Source organism: Nicotiana sylvestris, chromosome 11 (genome assembly GCF_000393655.2).
Source record: "Nicotiana sylvestris chromosome 11, ASM39365v2, whole genome shotgun sequence".
Classification (NCBI taxonomy): Eukaryota; Viridiplantae; Streptophyta; class Magnoliopsida; order Solanales; family Solanaceae; genus Nicotiana; species Nicotiana sylvestris.
Window position 1 is genome coordinate 69760172 of NC_091067.1, and position 14539 is coordinate 69774710.

The following is a 14539-nucleotide window of genomic DNA, read 5'->3' on the forward strand; positions in this document are numbered from 1 at the left end:
TATTCTAACAACATAATAACTACTTTTAAGATAATGAAGAACAAGTGATGTAAATATTAAACAACTGGAGATAAAACTACCAAAGTTATTTTCAAGTGAACTACTAAACTGGATAGAAATTAACAAAACAAAAGGTCTGCTACAATAAAAATACAAAAGAAATGTTCAGAAAGTTGTGTACTATACTTCTCCTACAAAGTAGCATCAACTAAATTACATAGACATGAAACTACTTCTTCTTTATCTGGACTCTTGTTTTCTCATTCAATGAAGGTGCACCCTTCCTCCTTGCTAGTCTGCATGTAACCTCACTTTCACTGATTGACCCATCTTCCTGCTTCTTTGTAGCATAGTCCCATAGGAGCGCTCTATAGCGTCTACGATGTTGGTCAATATCAGAAAGATCTTCTGCGGGAATTGACAAATCTCCAAGGCTAACATACTCCGCAAATGCAGCAACAAATACACCACAATCGCTGCAGAAACACAATTTTTTTTAAATATTTACCAAATAATTAGAAATAAAAAAAGAATTAAATGCATAGAAAGAGAGAATAGATCTTTTACAGTGACCCTTCTTTTTGTTGTGGAATCTCTGCAACCATCCACTAAATGTTAAGAGGGTCGGTAACAGGTTTCTCGATGTATGCCTTTGTGTTCATGAAGTTAATGTCCTTACGCTTCCCATAAAAACCAGTGCATGACAAATACAAAGGGATAATAACAGAAAACTTTTTGACACAGTATTCAACAACATGATGATTGTGTGAAGAGACCATGGAATCATACGCATAAAGTTGCCTGTCTACAATGTCGAAAACGACCAACACCCAATGGAATTTTTCTTTAATATTGACGAGCATGATGACATAGTCAACTTCATCCCATGCAACATTGGCAAGTAGTCTATACCCCAAAATATATTCTGCAACAACATCTTGGGGTTTAACAACCGAATACTTCTCTTGTGGAGGTGAATTTATAAACTTTTCATAAATTTGTTCTATCCTGGTCTTGAACATATAATCCATTGTGGTAAACCTGGTCTTGTTATTGGGGCCATACTTGCCTCTTTTCCTCAAGTAATACATTATTACATTAATGTGTTGCACCCAAAAATAGTTGGCATATAAACAGCAACTCAACTTCAAATAATCAACATGAAACCTACATCATAACTACAATTAACTACAAAAACAGAAACAAAAAATATCTACAATGATATCTAAAAACAGCTCTACAATTTAAACAAATTTACCTATAGTTTACCTACAGTAAATATACAATTTACCTACAGTTTAAGTACCTAATCTAAAAATAACTACAATTTACCTATAGTTACTGGGCAAACACGTAACACAGCACCTACAATCATGTCCACATTATATCTACATTTAAGACTACAATTAATCTTGTAATGTTCTACATAAACTACAAAATAACTATAATTACACTACAAATAGTAAATACAGCAATAAAACTATTCTATCCACAAAATACATATAGAATTTATATTATAAATAATCTTCAAATATGATACATAACATGAAACCTAAATATTAATTATACTACATACAAGAAAGACAACATTTACAATCATGTCTACACCATATCTACACTTTATACTACAAGTCATCTTCATATATTATCTACAAAACAGAAGACAAAATATCTACAAATCATATCTTGGGAATAGACTCTTTGATACTTACCAAGTCCTTGAGGACTTGTCCGGGGTGAGCCAGCGAAAAGAATCATTCCTTCTTATCAACCTTTTCCACTCCAAGGTCTAACCAAGGCTTAATTTGGTTATCCTTTATGAAAAACAGAGCCTTCTTCCTGTAACAACAAATAAATGACAAAAAAATATTGTAGATTGAATTAGATATGTAAAAGATAAATGCTGAAATGAAAGTGTCAAATTATGCATTCATACCTCTTTGAACCTTTGTCGCTAGACTGGTATAACCACTTGTTGAAGTTTTCTAAAATATCCGGATCTACATTTTCACCAATAATAGTAGTAAAAGGGTGCTTGAGGTAGAAAATTTTAGGTCCAACCGAGCTGCTGTACCCAGAACTGTATAGAGGGATAAATGGTGATCGGGCATGCTTTCTCGGATGCCTTGTTCTCCCCGGATGCATAGGTGTTGCATCATCTTGTATGGGCTCGTCAAACATAACCAACTGGGATAAGTTGTCGGGCAACTCAAAATCATCTAGTGTGACCCCATTCTTCTCAACTCCTGATTCTTCTGAATCACCTAGATCCACATACTGTGCATCTGCACCTTCATTGTCATATTCCTCAATGACCTGTTCTGACTAAGTTGTTACTGTCACTCCGTGAATTGGGGACTATGCATTGATATCTTCCGTAACTGTAACACAATTCATAACAATTTTAACAAGAATGTTAAAATTTATAAACAACAAGAAAATATCTCTGAGTGACAGTATGATACCTGCTTTTGTCTTTATCAGCTGCAACTTGAAAATGTGTATATAAATCACCATGTGATGGAAGATTTTCTTGACCAACTGCACCTTCAACATGTTCTGTTTTATAATAAAAAATAGTAAATAATACTGGATAATGATGGCTTGAAAGGTGTAGTATATGTGTAGCAAAATTGTAGATATTTTGTGGATAAGTGTACATATGTTAATTATATACTGACACAAATTGTAGATATTTTGTAGGTATTTTGTAGATACCTGTTTTGCTGGTGCTTTCTTGCACTTGTTCCCCAATATTGAACTGAAAATGCTGATTGTTCAAGTCTTTTTGTTGGTCATTGTTTTTTGTTGAACGGCCAGCAAACTGAATGTTTTATGTTAATTTGTATATATTTTTTCATTGTCTAAATTATTTTGCTATAAAAATAAAATCCAGATCTTACCTTTGCATCATCTTGCACATTTCTAATGTTTATCATTTGCAAAACAGACTGCACAGAATCATTTATAAACACTCGAAGGCTATCGAGTTCTACAAAGATAGCTTTCCTAAAATCTTCAAGCTTTCTATCAACCTACAAGTTACAATATAGTAAGTTGTTAACTTCATAATATGTCCTAACATACAATGCAAAAACATATGCAATTATATAAAGATATATATCAGAATTTACAAATTTGTAGATATTTGGTAGATAGTTTATGAAATGTAGATATATTGTAGATAAGATGTAGATATATTGTAGTTTATATGTATTACCTGCTCAATTCCTTTTTTTAATTTACTGATCTTCTCAGCAATAGACTCCTCTCTTCTCCATCTGTTTGTTTGGGTTCCAACGTAGGAGGATCAACATTGGGAACCTCAGATGTTTGTTCACCATCTTGAACTTTGTACTCAATTTTGTCGGGCAAAATCAGCACTGCAATCTCTTCTCCAGATTCAAATATATTGGTAAACTGAATGAGGAAAAATAAATTAGTTTGATCAAGGCAGAAAATGTAGAATACTTGTAGATATGTTGAAGGTAAATGTATAATCGTAATAAAAGAAACTATACCTTTATCCACTCATGCTTTATCATCTTCTCTTCAAAGACAGCTAACCAAATCTGCCCCTTAGTAGTTGACCATCTTAGTATGCGAGGTATTGAGTTAGAACACCTTGTAGCTAGATCAGTGCTGACAGTAGAGGAACACTCATAAAGCCATACTTGCAATGCTAGTGAGCATCCCCATATGAGATAAGAATGTACATACGGATTTAGTTTGTGCCTAACAGATTCCATCATCTGGGTGAAAGATTTAATACCCCATGGGTATGACTCATACTGCCCAGATTCTACCAAATAGAACCTAAAGTGATCTACAAAAGAAACATGATCTTTGTCCGAAGGACAAATGAAAAATTCTAAAAGATAAAGGATGTACAACTTCACCGCATCCCCATCGTTTACCCAGGATCTAGTGTTTACTATCTGTTTCAAATAAGACTTCTCCACACTTAATTTGTTAGGAAAATAACTGCTCATTATTTTGCTAATATAAGTGGGAGTATAAATAAAATCAGTAACCTGGGTAACACATCTTAGACCAGTAATTAATGCAAACTCACGCAATCCAAAATTTAATTCACCCTTTAACTGTACAGAAAAATATGATTCATTGGATTTGGCCAATTCATACTTCATCAGAAGATGAATGACTTGGTTTTGCATGCATATGGTGGGAAGAGACAATAAGTATCCAAAACACATCTTTTGAAAAGATTCAAACCATTTGAGGATAGAAGCTCTTTAATCTAGCTAGGAATGTTAGGATCACACAAAGTGTGGAATCTAAGCACCCCATAATCAACATTATGTGGGGCAAAAAATGTCCATTCTGCACAAATAATAAATTAATTCACATTAATAAAATGCATAAAAAGGATAAATTCATCTACATTTTATCTACAACATAACTACAAATGATTACATAATATCTACAATTTAAAGCATTTTCTACAAAAAGGCAGCAACAAAAGATAACTACAATTCTGCTTCAAATATTACAAGTTACCTAACAGTATAACTACAAAAAAAACTACAAAATATCTAAAACTATAAAAGCAGAACATCACAACTACAAATAATCTTCAAAATTAAGACAATTAATCTACACTTGTCTAAAACATGTAGAACACAGATTTACCATCCTAAACCAAACAAAAAAAATTAGAAACGAAACTAATAAATGTTTACCTTCGCCAATGATTGGTTCTGAACAATTCTAGGGTATTTTTTTTGAATGTTTCTTCATTTTTAGATTTTTCGAACCAGGAGACACCTTTGCTTTCTTTCCTGTTCGAAGATTAGGGACCTCTTCTACAAAGTCGTCGTCTACAGAAATCTCTTTTCCTTTTCGTTTAACTTGTTTGACTGGTGTAGAAGTTTCTCCAGTATCTACATTGTGTTTTTGTTTGGTTCTCATCTCGGCTCTGATTTGTCGGAGAGAGGAACTATGAGTAGTCTCTACAATTGCATGTGGGGATTTGCCTTGCTTTTTGGGTGATTTTGGGGATAAAACACCCAAATCAAAGGAGGGTATATCAGCTACTGCTGATTTTTAGGACTCTTTTTTGAAGCTTTGTTGTTCTTCATTGATGAACTTCAACTGGAGTAAAATAGGGAACAAATTTGTTTGAAGGGTTTCTTCAATTTTCTGTGATTATAGAGGGAGATTGGGTGGTTTCAGAAGATGAAAAATGGTAAAAAGAACGTGGGTATGGGTAAAAAGAACATGGGTACGGGACTGAGAGGTTAGGAGAGAGAAAGTAAGGGATGAGTGGAGATACTGGAATTAAACAGAAATCCTTTAATTAAGGAGTAAAAAACATCTCATTAATTATATCCTTAATTAATTATGGTATAGAAATAGTAATTTGGTATACTAAGTGTAATTAAGTCAAACTTTAAATATTGAGGGTAAAAAGGTTTCCTATGTGGCATAGGAATGCAAAAATTACTTTAAAAATGTGTCAATTATTTTGGAACAGACTAAAAAAAATATATTTGGTCTAATTTAAAACGGAAGGAGTAATAAATTAATAGGCGTAAAAGTGGCTACTGGTGAACTTAGCCCCACGTAAGATGGCCTGTGGATCCAACACAAAATTGGCACTTAGAACAGTGCACACTCAGAGAGTCCAAAATAGAGTGAGAATGTCTTAAGTGTTACTCCCTCCATTCCAATTTACTTAACCTATTCCATTGAGCATAGAATAAGACTTCTGGAAATTGTAATTTTAAATAAGTTAAAAAGAGGACCAGAATATTTATATAATGGTAAAATATTTTCAAATTATAAATTTTAAGTTAAATTATTATCAAATTTAATTTAATAAGAGTTCATTCTTTTTAAAACGGACCAAATCTGCTAATTCAATTTCAGTTTTCGGATGATGTTGACAACATAACGATTCAACCTTTTCTTTAAGTTGACACGGGAATTTGGTATATATGTTATACCCTTGCCTTCTTTATGTATTAATTATCACACTTATTGTAGAAACCACAGAACAGCGAGGCATATTAATTTGGATCTTTCCTGATCTAATACCTCTAGGATATATTAATAGAAAGCTGTGTTGTAGTAGTTGAACTAACTCGGGTTATTGGATTTGGATAAATTTGAGGCAGAATAGTGAGGTTGCTCAACCCAAGTGGATGATGGGAATTTCTTGAAAACAGGATTGCTATGAAGATTTGTTACAAAGATTGAAACTTTGTGAGATGGGGTTGAAGATGTACTTAGTTTATTGAAGTGACTCAAGGTGTTGGATAGTTAAAGGTGAGTGCTTTCTGCTTAAAGTTTCTATTTTTATTATGGTTGCATATTTGGATTTGCTTCTTTTTTGTGCTTTTATTTTAATGGGTTCATATTTGATTTTGCTTCTTTTACTGCTTTTGAAGTTTCTATTTTTAGGGGTGCATATTGGATATTTGTTCCTTTTAAAGTTCTTATTTTTAAAGTTGTCTCTTAAATATTTGGCCTGGTTTTCAACAGATTTAGGAATATGGCAACTCCAGTTGAACCTCCAAATGGGATTAGAACCCCGGGGAAACATTACTATTCGATGTGGCAATCTTTGTTTGAGATTGACACAAAGTATGTTCCCATCAAACCAATTGGTAGAGGAGCATATGGAATTGTTTGCTCTTCTGTTAACAAGGAAACCAGTGAGAAGGTTGCAATCAAGAAGATAAACAGTGCCTTTGATAATCATATTGACTCCCTGAGAACTTTGCGTGAAATAAAGCTCCTTCGCCATCTTAGGCACGAAAATGTGATTGCTTTGAAAGATGTTATGATGCCAATCCACAAGACAAGTTTTAAAGATGTTTATTTGGTTTATGAGTTAATGGATACAGATTTACATCAGATCATCAAATCCCCTCAAACACTCACAAACAACCATTGCCAGTATTTCCTATTCCAGGTACCTGAGAGCACTAGCTATATTTACCTGCAATCTTTTGAAATGCATCTTCAACATGATTTACTTTGTCATACTATGTAAACTGAAGTAGTTTATGCTGAGGAATTGGTTCGTAGAACTTGACTTTTCTGCTTTAAATCAGATAAGTGTGATATTTTGATGTTGTGGTTGTCGGAAGGAAATTTCCAGTTTTAGTCAATATGAATATGAGGATATTAGCCAAAATATAGTCATTGGTTGCTACTTGGCAGCCTTCTGATGTTTATATTTTTCCTTCTTTCTCATTTATGGTTGTCTTGTACTAGCTATGTTGCGCGGACTCTCCAAAATGTTGCCGCACCCATATCAGATTCTCCAAAAATACACTGTTTTTGGAGGTTCCGACACGCACCTGACGACATTTTCGGAGAGTCCGAGCAACATAGTCTACTAGCTTTGAAATTCTGAATGCCGTTTGAGCTTTTTCATGAAGGGCCAAGTTTAAGGATCCTCTCGCTGTTAAGCTCTTTTCTTATTTATTTATAATGGTATAAAAACTTTTATTCAACTTTTACTTTGGTAAAAGCTCTTTCTTTCCTGCTTCCAAAATTACATTCTGCTTTTTCTGCAAAAAATCACCAGCTTCAACTATCGTCCACTGATTGAATTTTCATCTAAACTGGATAACTTCCACCCTGAGTCAGAGATGCATTCTCCAACAGGCAATCTTTATCTCTGACTATACTGAATAGATAAAGGAAAAACATCCTTAAGCAACCTTTCTTCACACCAGCTGTTAGGCAGAATCTAATTTATTTTCCAATATCCCACTTTTAGGATTATTACTTTTTTAAAATCCCCCCAAAAGATTCATAATATGTTTCTAAGCAGCTACTCATAGGGCGAGTAGACAGGTTTTGGATCCCAAGAGCCTTGTTTGCCGTATTTAGTGATAACAATTGATTTCCATACAACATCTTTACCATCATTCAACTTCCACAACTGTTTAAATAACAAGCACTTATTGTGTAGTTTAAGATCTCTTAACTTCCAAGACTTGGGCCTGTTTTTTTTCCTAGAGATCTTTCGCCATTTAACTAAGTGCATCTTCCTGTCAGTAGCATTACCTTCCCAAACCATTATCTGTTAGTTCTCTTTTCCACCTTTAATGGAATGGACAACAAAGACATCAAGTAGGTAGGGAATCCATCTACAACAGTGCGAGACTTGTGTTGTCTCTTCCAGGGAGTTAGGCTTCATCTCACACTTATCAATAATGCTTTGACAAACATCAACATCCTTGCTTAGGAAGTTCCAAATAGAAGTAGGGAAATTTTCAGTCTTACAGCCAGAATCCCAGCAAGACCTTCAATCAGGCTGTCTGCATTTACAGCGAAAACACTGCTCTTGGTTAAAATAATCATAAGGCCAGAAACAGCTTCAAAGGGCAGCAGCATCACCCTTAAGTGCACCAACTGTTAAGCTCTTCAAGCAGATGGAAATGAGATGGGAATCCAAATGTCAATGTCAAAGCAGAAGAGTATTCTCTATTGGATAGATTTTCGTTCTCTCAAGTTTCCCAGTGGAAAGAGAGAAGAACCAACTATTTTCCATAACTAATGAACTGCAGTTTCTTGTATTCCTGTCATCCTAGTTCTTCATAAAGTGTCTTCTCTGGTTATATACCCAAAATCTGAGCAAGATCTATGTTACCATCTGGTTGTTCTGTTTCATGGTGGCATTTCTTCATTTTTTCTTAAAAGAGTAATAGAAGCTTCAGATTTACATTACTTTCAAGTATTATACTCACTCTTCCATTTGTAATGGAAAAAAGAAGTGAACTTTTTCAAGCCTTGTACATACTAAGGAACATTAGAACTGAGATCTCTCTTGCTTGATAAATCAAATAACTTGAAGCACAAAAATAAACTTCTCAGTTGAATCGGCTATGAAATTATCTATGATGAAAACAACCTGAAATTCCCTTATGTCTGGAATGCAAATTACGTTTGATGAACTGAATGTAAATCATTATTTTGTAAGTACATTCTTTGGCTTACCCCTGAAATCCCAGGAAAAAAAAAAGATCTCTATCAGATTCTTATATCAGGATATTAAGTAGGTTATTAATTAGTGGTTATTGCGTATTATTCACTTAACCCCCCCCCCCCACACACACACCCCACCCCCACCCCCCACCCCCCACCCCCACCCAAAAAAAAGGGCTAGTGCATACACCTCTTTATGAAAGGAAGAAGATGAAAAAGCTGGGATACTTGGCTGACTTCAGTTCTCTATCAGATTCTTATATCAGGATTTCCTTTGTCCAGGCCCATTCCTCATGAGAGTACGACCATTCAAGTCGGACTACTACTCTCTGAAGACCCATCAAACTCTTCCTAGACTTCCTTTCAAATTGCTCTCCACCTCAACCCCTTTGCATACTCTAGTCTTCTTCCACCAGCGTTCCTGATTTCTAATTTCTAATACAAACACCTAACTCTGCATTATCACACCATGTGTGTAGACATGCATTTCACTACCATATTCTCTATAAGTACTATCTCTTTTCTATGGGAGGTCATTCTTTTTCCAGACAAACTTCTTGTTGCATGATGTTTTTCCGATACCGCTCATCCATATCTTGCAGTAAAGGACCAAAACCAATTCTTTAAGAAATTTGTCACTGAGGTCCTTGTGGCCTTGTTTGGAAAAGTTTTCCCCTTTTTCGCAGTTTCATCTTTTCAAGCCAATATTCCGGTGAGGTCCTTGTTGCCTTGTTTTAAGAGCTTTTGCCTCTCCTTACACCTTCAAGAACACTAAACGTGTCAAAAGTTATCTCAATCTTTACTGTCGTTTTTGCCCATTTATACTTCTGCAAAATTCTGCTAATCCGTAGTCTACTTCTTTCCCATTTTTTTAATTTGGGTCTTGGTTCCATGTCTAGTTAGCTTCGTCTTGAGCAACAGAAATTTTCGAAGTGAACAACCATATGGCTTTCTTTGGTTAATTCTTCATGTCTTGCCCAAAACATGCCCCATGATGGAACACTTTTGTCATTTGATGGGGGAGTATATATCCAGAGTCAGGATGTATCATCTGCTCCTTCTCTTTTCTCATTCTGCTCCCAAATGGATAAATCGGAGATCAATCTTATGAATTTTGTGAGTTGTATGCCATATATATGTATTAGAAGTCAGAACTAGGAGCTAATTGTAATCTAAATAGAATTGGATGCGGTATAACAGATATTCCACACAACTATGAGGTTAGAGGTTTGAGTCACCAAGGGAGTAAAGTGGGAAAAGTGCCATTATCAACTCCTGGCCGGTTTGGGGGCCGTGGGGGTTGGAGTTTATTCATAGAAAAAAGATTGACAAAATCTCCTAGGTATCAGATTTGTCGATTTTACCTTTTTCTCTTCTGAAAGCTAAATTGGCATTTGCATGCAGTTGCTTCGAGGTGTGAAGTATCTCCATTCTGCAAACATTCTTCATCGCGACTTGAAGCCTGGGAACCTGCTTATCAATGCTAACTGTGATTTAAAAATTTGTGACTTTGGGCTTGCACGTACAAGCAATGGCAAGGGCCAGTTCATGACTGAGTATGTTGTTACGCGCTGGTACAGGGCACCGGAACTCCTGCTCTGCTGTGACAACTATGGAACTTCCATTGATGTATGGTCTGTTGGTTGCATTTTTGCTGAACTCCTTGGAAGGAAACCGGTCTTTCCAGGTAAGGAGTGCCTTAACCAACTTAAATTGATCATCAACATCCTTGGCAGCCAGAGGGAAGAAGATCTTAGATTTATTGATAACCAAAAGGCGAGAAACTACATAAAATCACTTCCATACTCTTACGGAGCACACTTTTCCCGACTGTATCCCCATGCCCATCCTTTGGCCATTGATCTGCTACAGAAGATGCTTGTGTTTGATCCTTCAAAAAGAATAAGTGTTACAGAAGCGCTTCAACATCCATACATGTCTCCCCTATATGATCCAAGATGTGACCCCCCAGCACAGGTTCCTATCGACCTAGACATAGATGAGGATTTAGGGGAACAGACGATAAGGGAAATGATGTGGAAGGAAATACTACATTACCATCCCGAAGCAGCCACATCAACTATGGAAGTAGTTCTGTGAGCTTCAGCTTGTCCCTTTCAAGACACGGACCATGAAACGTTGTTGTTTAGATAATATTAGAGCTCTTTGTAATTTTATACTATCAAATATTTTCTGTCTTTTAATAATGTTAAGAGTTATATTGCATCAACAGCCTTGAACTTCTTGAGCATGTCGCTATTCTGTAAATAGTTCTGGTTTCATACGTGATCGACTTTGGAATTTATGGACATTACTGATGCTTCGTGAATATTTACGCCAGTACTAAATACTAATTGGTTAGTGCATCACTGTTTGTGATGTTAACTAGTGTTGCCTCCTCTATCTACCCTGAGTTAGTTATGATATATATGCCATGAAAGTTGTGCGCCATAGTTATGGGTGCATATCTTGCTGGTAGCTGTTGTGCATATCTGAAGGGAATAAGCAATAGTCAGAAGATGACTGAGATATGCCAAAAGAGAAAGATAGGATATGCGATAAGGATAGAATGGAACTGTTAAGCATCCAGACGCTTGCTGGTTTGCAGATTCTGGAGAGGCTGGTGAATATGAGTAACTACAGCCTATGAGTCATGCTTTCTGTTGCATTTCAAAGAATCATTCCATTTCAATACTCAACTCCACATGTCAGCGTGTTGGAGCTTTGGAGATTCTTGTTTGGAAGATAAATAAAGGAGAAAAGGAGGAAAACAAGAAAATCTTAACTTCTCAAGGTAGGTGTTGCTGTTTGAAAAGCTCTATGCAGGTTCACGGTGGACCTTTTTTTTTCGCTATTATATTTTCTATTGTTGCTATACTGGTTTCTAATATAGCATGGTAATTATCCATGACTTTACTATCATTTGCAGAACTTCCACTTACAATTTGTTTGGATGCTTGTTACTTCATAATATATTATGTTGTATTGTGTTGTATAGTTTTGGTGAATGCAATATTTGGATACATAGTATCATTTACCGTCATCTCGTGATGTCACACACCAATAATATGAATAATAAGTTTACAATATTGCAAAGAAAAAGTATAGTACATAATAGAATTTTTTTTTGGTACAAAGCATAAAAACTTGTATAGCCTGGACGGACGGCCCCTGACCTGCATTATTAAATTTTTTTAATAATGCTTAAAAAAAATAAACCAAAGTTATATGAGTTGACCTATCTAAGCTGTAGGAGCACACTGAAAGTAAAAGAAATGAAACTATTCTATATTTACAATGAAAAAGGACTTAGTTTTCTACAAGGTAGAAATAGGTCTGTTGGCAACAACTTTGTCTTTCACGTCAGGATCTGCGCGCACGGTGTTGTCGGCAAGCACAGAAGCGGATTCAGGAATTAAACTCTATGGGTTTAACTTTTAAAATTTTTAATATTGAACCCATTATATTTTTAAAGTTATGGGTTCAAATCTATTAATTTTGGCAATTTTAATGAATTTTTACACATAAATTTCTACTCCGCATCGAAAGTTATGGGTTCAATTGAACTCGTAGCTACCACATTGCATCCGCCTCTGGGCGCGCACGACACTATTTGTATCTGCTTGCGGCGTGGCTTTTGATGTCTTTCTGGCTGATAGTTCACCGGGTGAAGGAGAAAGATGAAACTGATTCAAAAAATTGAGACCCATATTTCTAATTCGACATTGAGTTGATGACTTTGAGTATGGTTGAGAACCATATAGAGTGCTTCGTACATAGAGTGGCATACACGTGGTTTTACATACTTGAAGACAAGTCGTACTTGTATTTTCTTCGTTTCAATTTATGTGAACTTATTTCCTTCTTAGTACGTTCCAAAAAGAATAATTTCTTTTTAAATTTGAAAACGATTTAGCTTAGAATTCCAATTTTATCTTTAATGAGAAACTGTTATAACCACACAAATACTTTGACCCCAATTTTGATTTGTTTAGAATTACAAATTCCAAATTTTTTTTTTTCTTAAATTACATGCCAAAAAACTTTCACTTAAATTGAAACGGAGTGGGGGAGTAGCTTTTACTCCATATAAATCGAAAAATACCTGAACCACCATTCACCCACCTACTCTCCTCGGAGATCCCACCTATTCACTTTTTTCCTCAATTTTCCTTCAAATTTTTACTTTCTTGGTACCCTTTTCATTTCTCTTGTCCACCTTTTTGTGCCTTTAAATCAGTCCACAACCTCAACATCAATCCCTTCCTCTTCTTCTCTTCTCCCCTTTGTCTGTCGAATCTTTAGTTTCCCAACTATTGTTACTCTGTTGTTAATTTTTTTGTTTTTGAGGTTGGTCTCTATTTTATAGATCTGAGGCTCCTTCTCTGTAATTGATGGCTGCATAGTTTGTGAATTGATGTCTCCAGTTGCGAGTGAAATCCTCCTTTGTGGGTTTATGATAAGTTGTTCACTTAGACGTAGGACCCATCTTGTTCAATCTTTCTCTGTTGTTTTCCTCTACTGGTTCTACGTTTTTTCATAAATCACTTGTCTATCTACTAGTAAGTACTTTTCTGGGGTCCTGCGTCTTCTTGGTGTAAATATATAATAAGTATATAGGAATATATATGACTTCATCTTCTTCAGGAGATTTGATGAATGAAAGGAAAAGGAAGAGAATGGTATCAAACAGGGAATCAGCAAGAAGATCAAGAATGAGAAAACAGAAGCATTTGTATGATATGATGTCACAAGTAGAACAATTGAAGGAAGAGAATATCAAGATCATAACAAGTATCAATTTGGCAACACAGAACTATGCTACTGTGGAGGCAGAGAACACTGTTTTAAGAGTTCAGATGATGGAACTTAACCAAAGGTTGCATTCTCTCAATGACATCCTCAGCTACATCAACAATAATGGAACAATATTTGAGGATCACAACTATCCTGAAACTTTTGTGAACAATCCGTGGAACTTTATGTACCAAAATCAGCCAATCATGGCATCTGCTCATATGCTTTATCACTACTGATTTAATAATATTGGATGGTGATTGATCTGCGTAATATTATAATGCTAGTGTATATGTTGTTATTATTATTCCTAATAAGGGAAAATTATAACGAGTCAAAGAAGATGAGCATGCCGGTTGGATCATGTATACTACTGATAATATTGAAACGTATGGTTGTGGATCTTTTACTTGTTTTAACTTGTTTATGATCGGTGTTCTTTCTCTCCCATCATTTTTTAAAATTATTATACTTATTATTGTATTACTATTATTGCTATTGTTATTGTTGTCATTTGGTCAAATTACATCTTTAGTCCCTAGAACTTGGCACAAATTTTCATTTAGTTGCCTAATCTTATGAGTTGTATCTATGGAATGGAATACCTTGTGGATATAAATTTATTTTTACCGATATTCATACCTAACTAAATAATTAATCTTAACAATTACTTCCTACGTTCCAATTTATGTGAACCTGTTTGACTGAGTACGAAGTTTAAGAAAAAATTAAGACTTTTGGAATTTGTGGTCCTAAACAAGTCAAAAAGGGGTCT

General features: G+C 35.1%; 3 protein-coding genes across 3 annotated transcripts; 2 read left to right on the forward strand and 1 right to left on the reverse strand.

The window, feature by feature from the left end:
- Positions 1-608: 608 nt before the first annotated feature.
- LOC138881140 (uncharacterized) lies at positions 609-4217 on the reverse strand. The gene is made up of 10 exons (XM_070161343.1): positions 3522-4217; positions 3247-3420; positions 2904-3035; positions 2719-2824; positions 2466-2559; positions 2317-2381; positions 1937-2264; positions 1773-1839; positions 1259-1269; positions 609-1167 (listed from the first exon to the last, which is right to left on the reverse strand). The coding sequence occupies exons 1-10, from the start codon at positions 4215-4217 to the stop codon at positions 609-611; spliced, it is 2232 nt and encodes a 743-aa protein (XP_070017444.1).
- A 1750-nt stretch (positions 4218-5967) lies between these two features.
- Positions 5968-11278, forward strand: LOC104227735 (mitogen-activated protein kinase homolog NTF3-like). Its single transcript, XM_009780041.2, has 3 exons — positions 5968-6291; positions 6508-6940; positions 10372-11278. The coding sequence occupies exons 2-3, from the start codon at positions 6518-6520 to the stop codon at positions 11065-11067; spliced, it is 1119 nt and encodes a 372-aa protein (XP_009778343.1). The 5' UTR covers positions 5968-6291; positions 6508-6517; the 3' UTR covers positions 11068-11278.
- Positions 11279-13423: 2145 nt separating this feature from the next.
- LOC104227737 (bZIP transcription factor 11-like) lies at positions 13424-14003 on the forward strand. Its single transcript, XM_070161344.1, has 3 exons — positions 13424-13491; positions 13531-13553; positions 13588-14003. The coding sequence occupies exons 1-3, from the start codon at positions 13424-13426 to the stop codon at positions 14001-14003; spliced, it is 507 nt and encodes a 168-aa protein (XP_070017445.1).
- Positions 14004-14539: the final 536 nt, after the last annotated feature.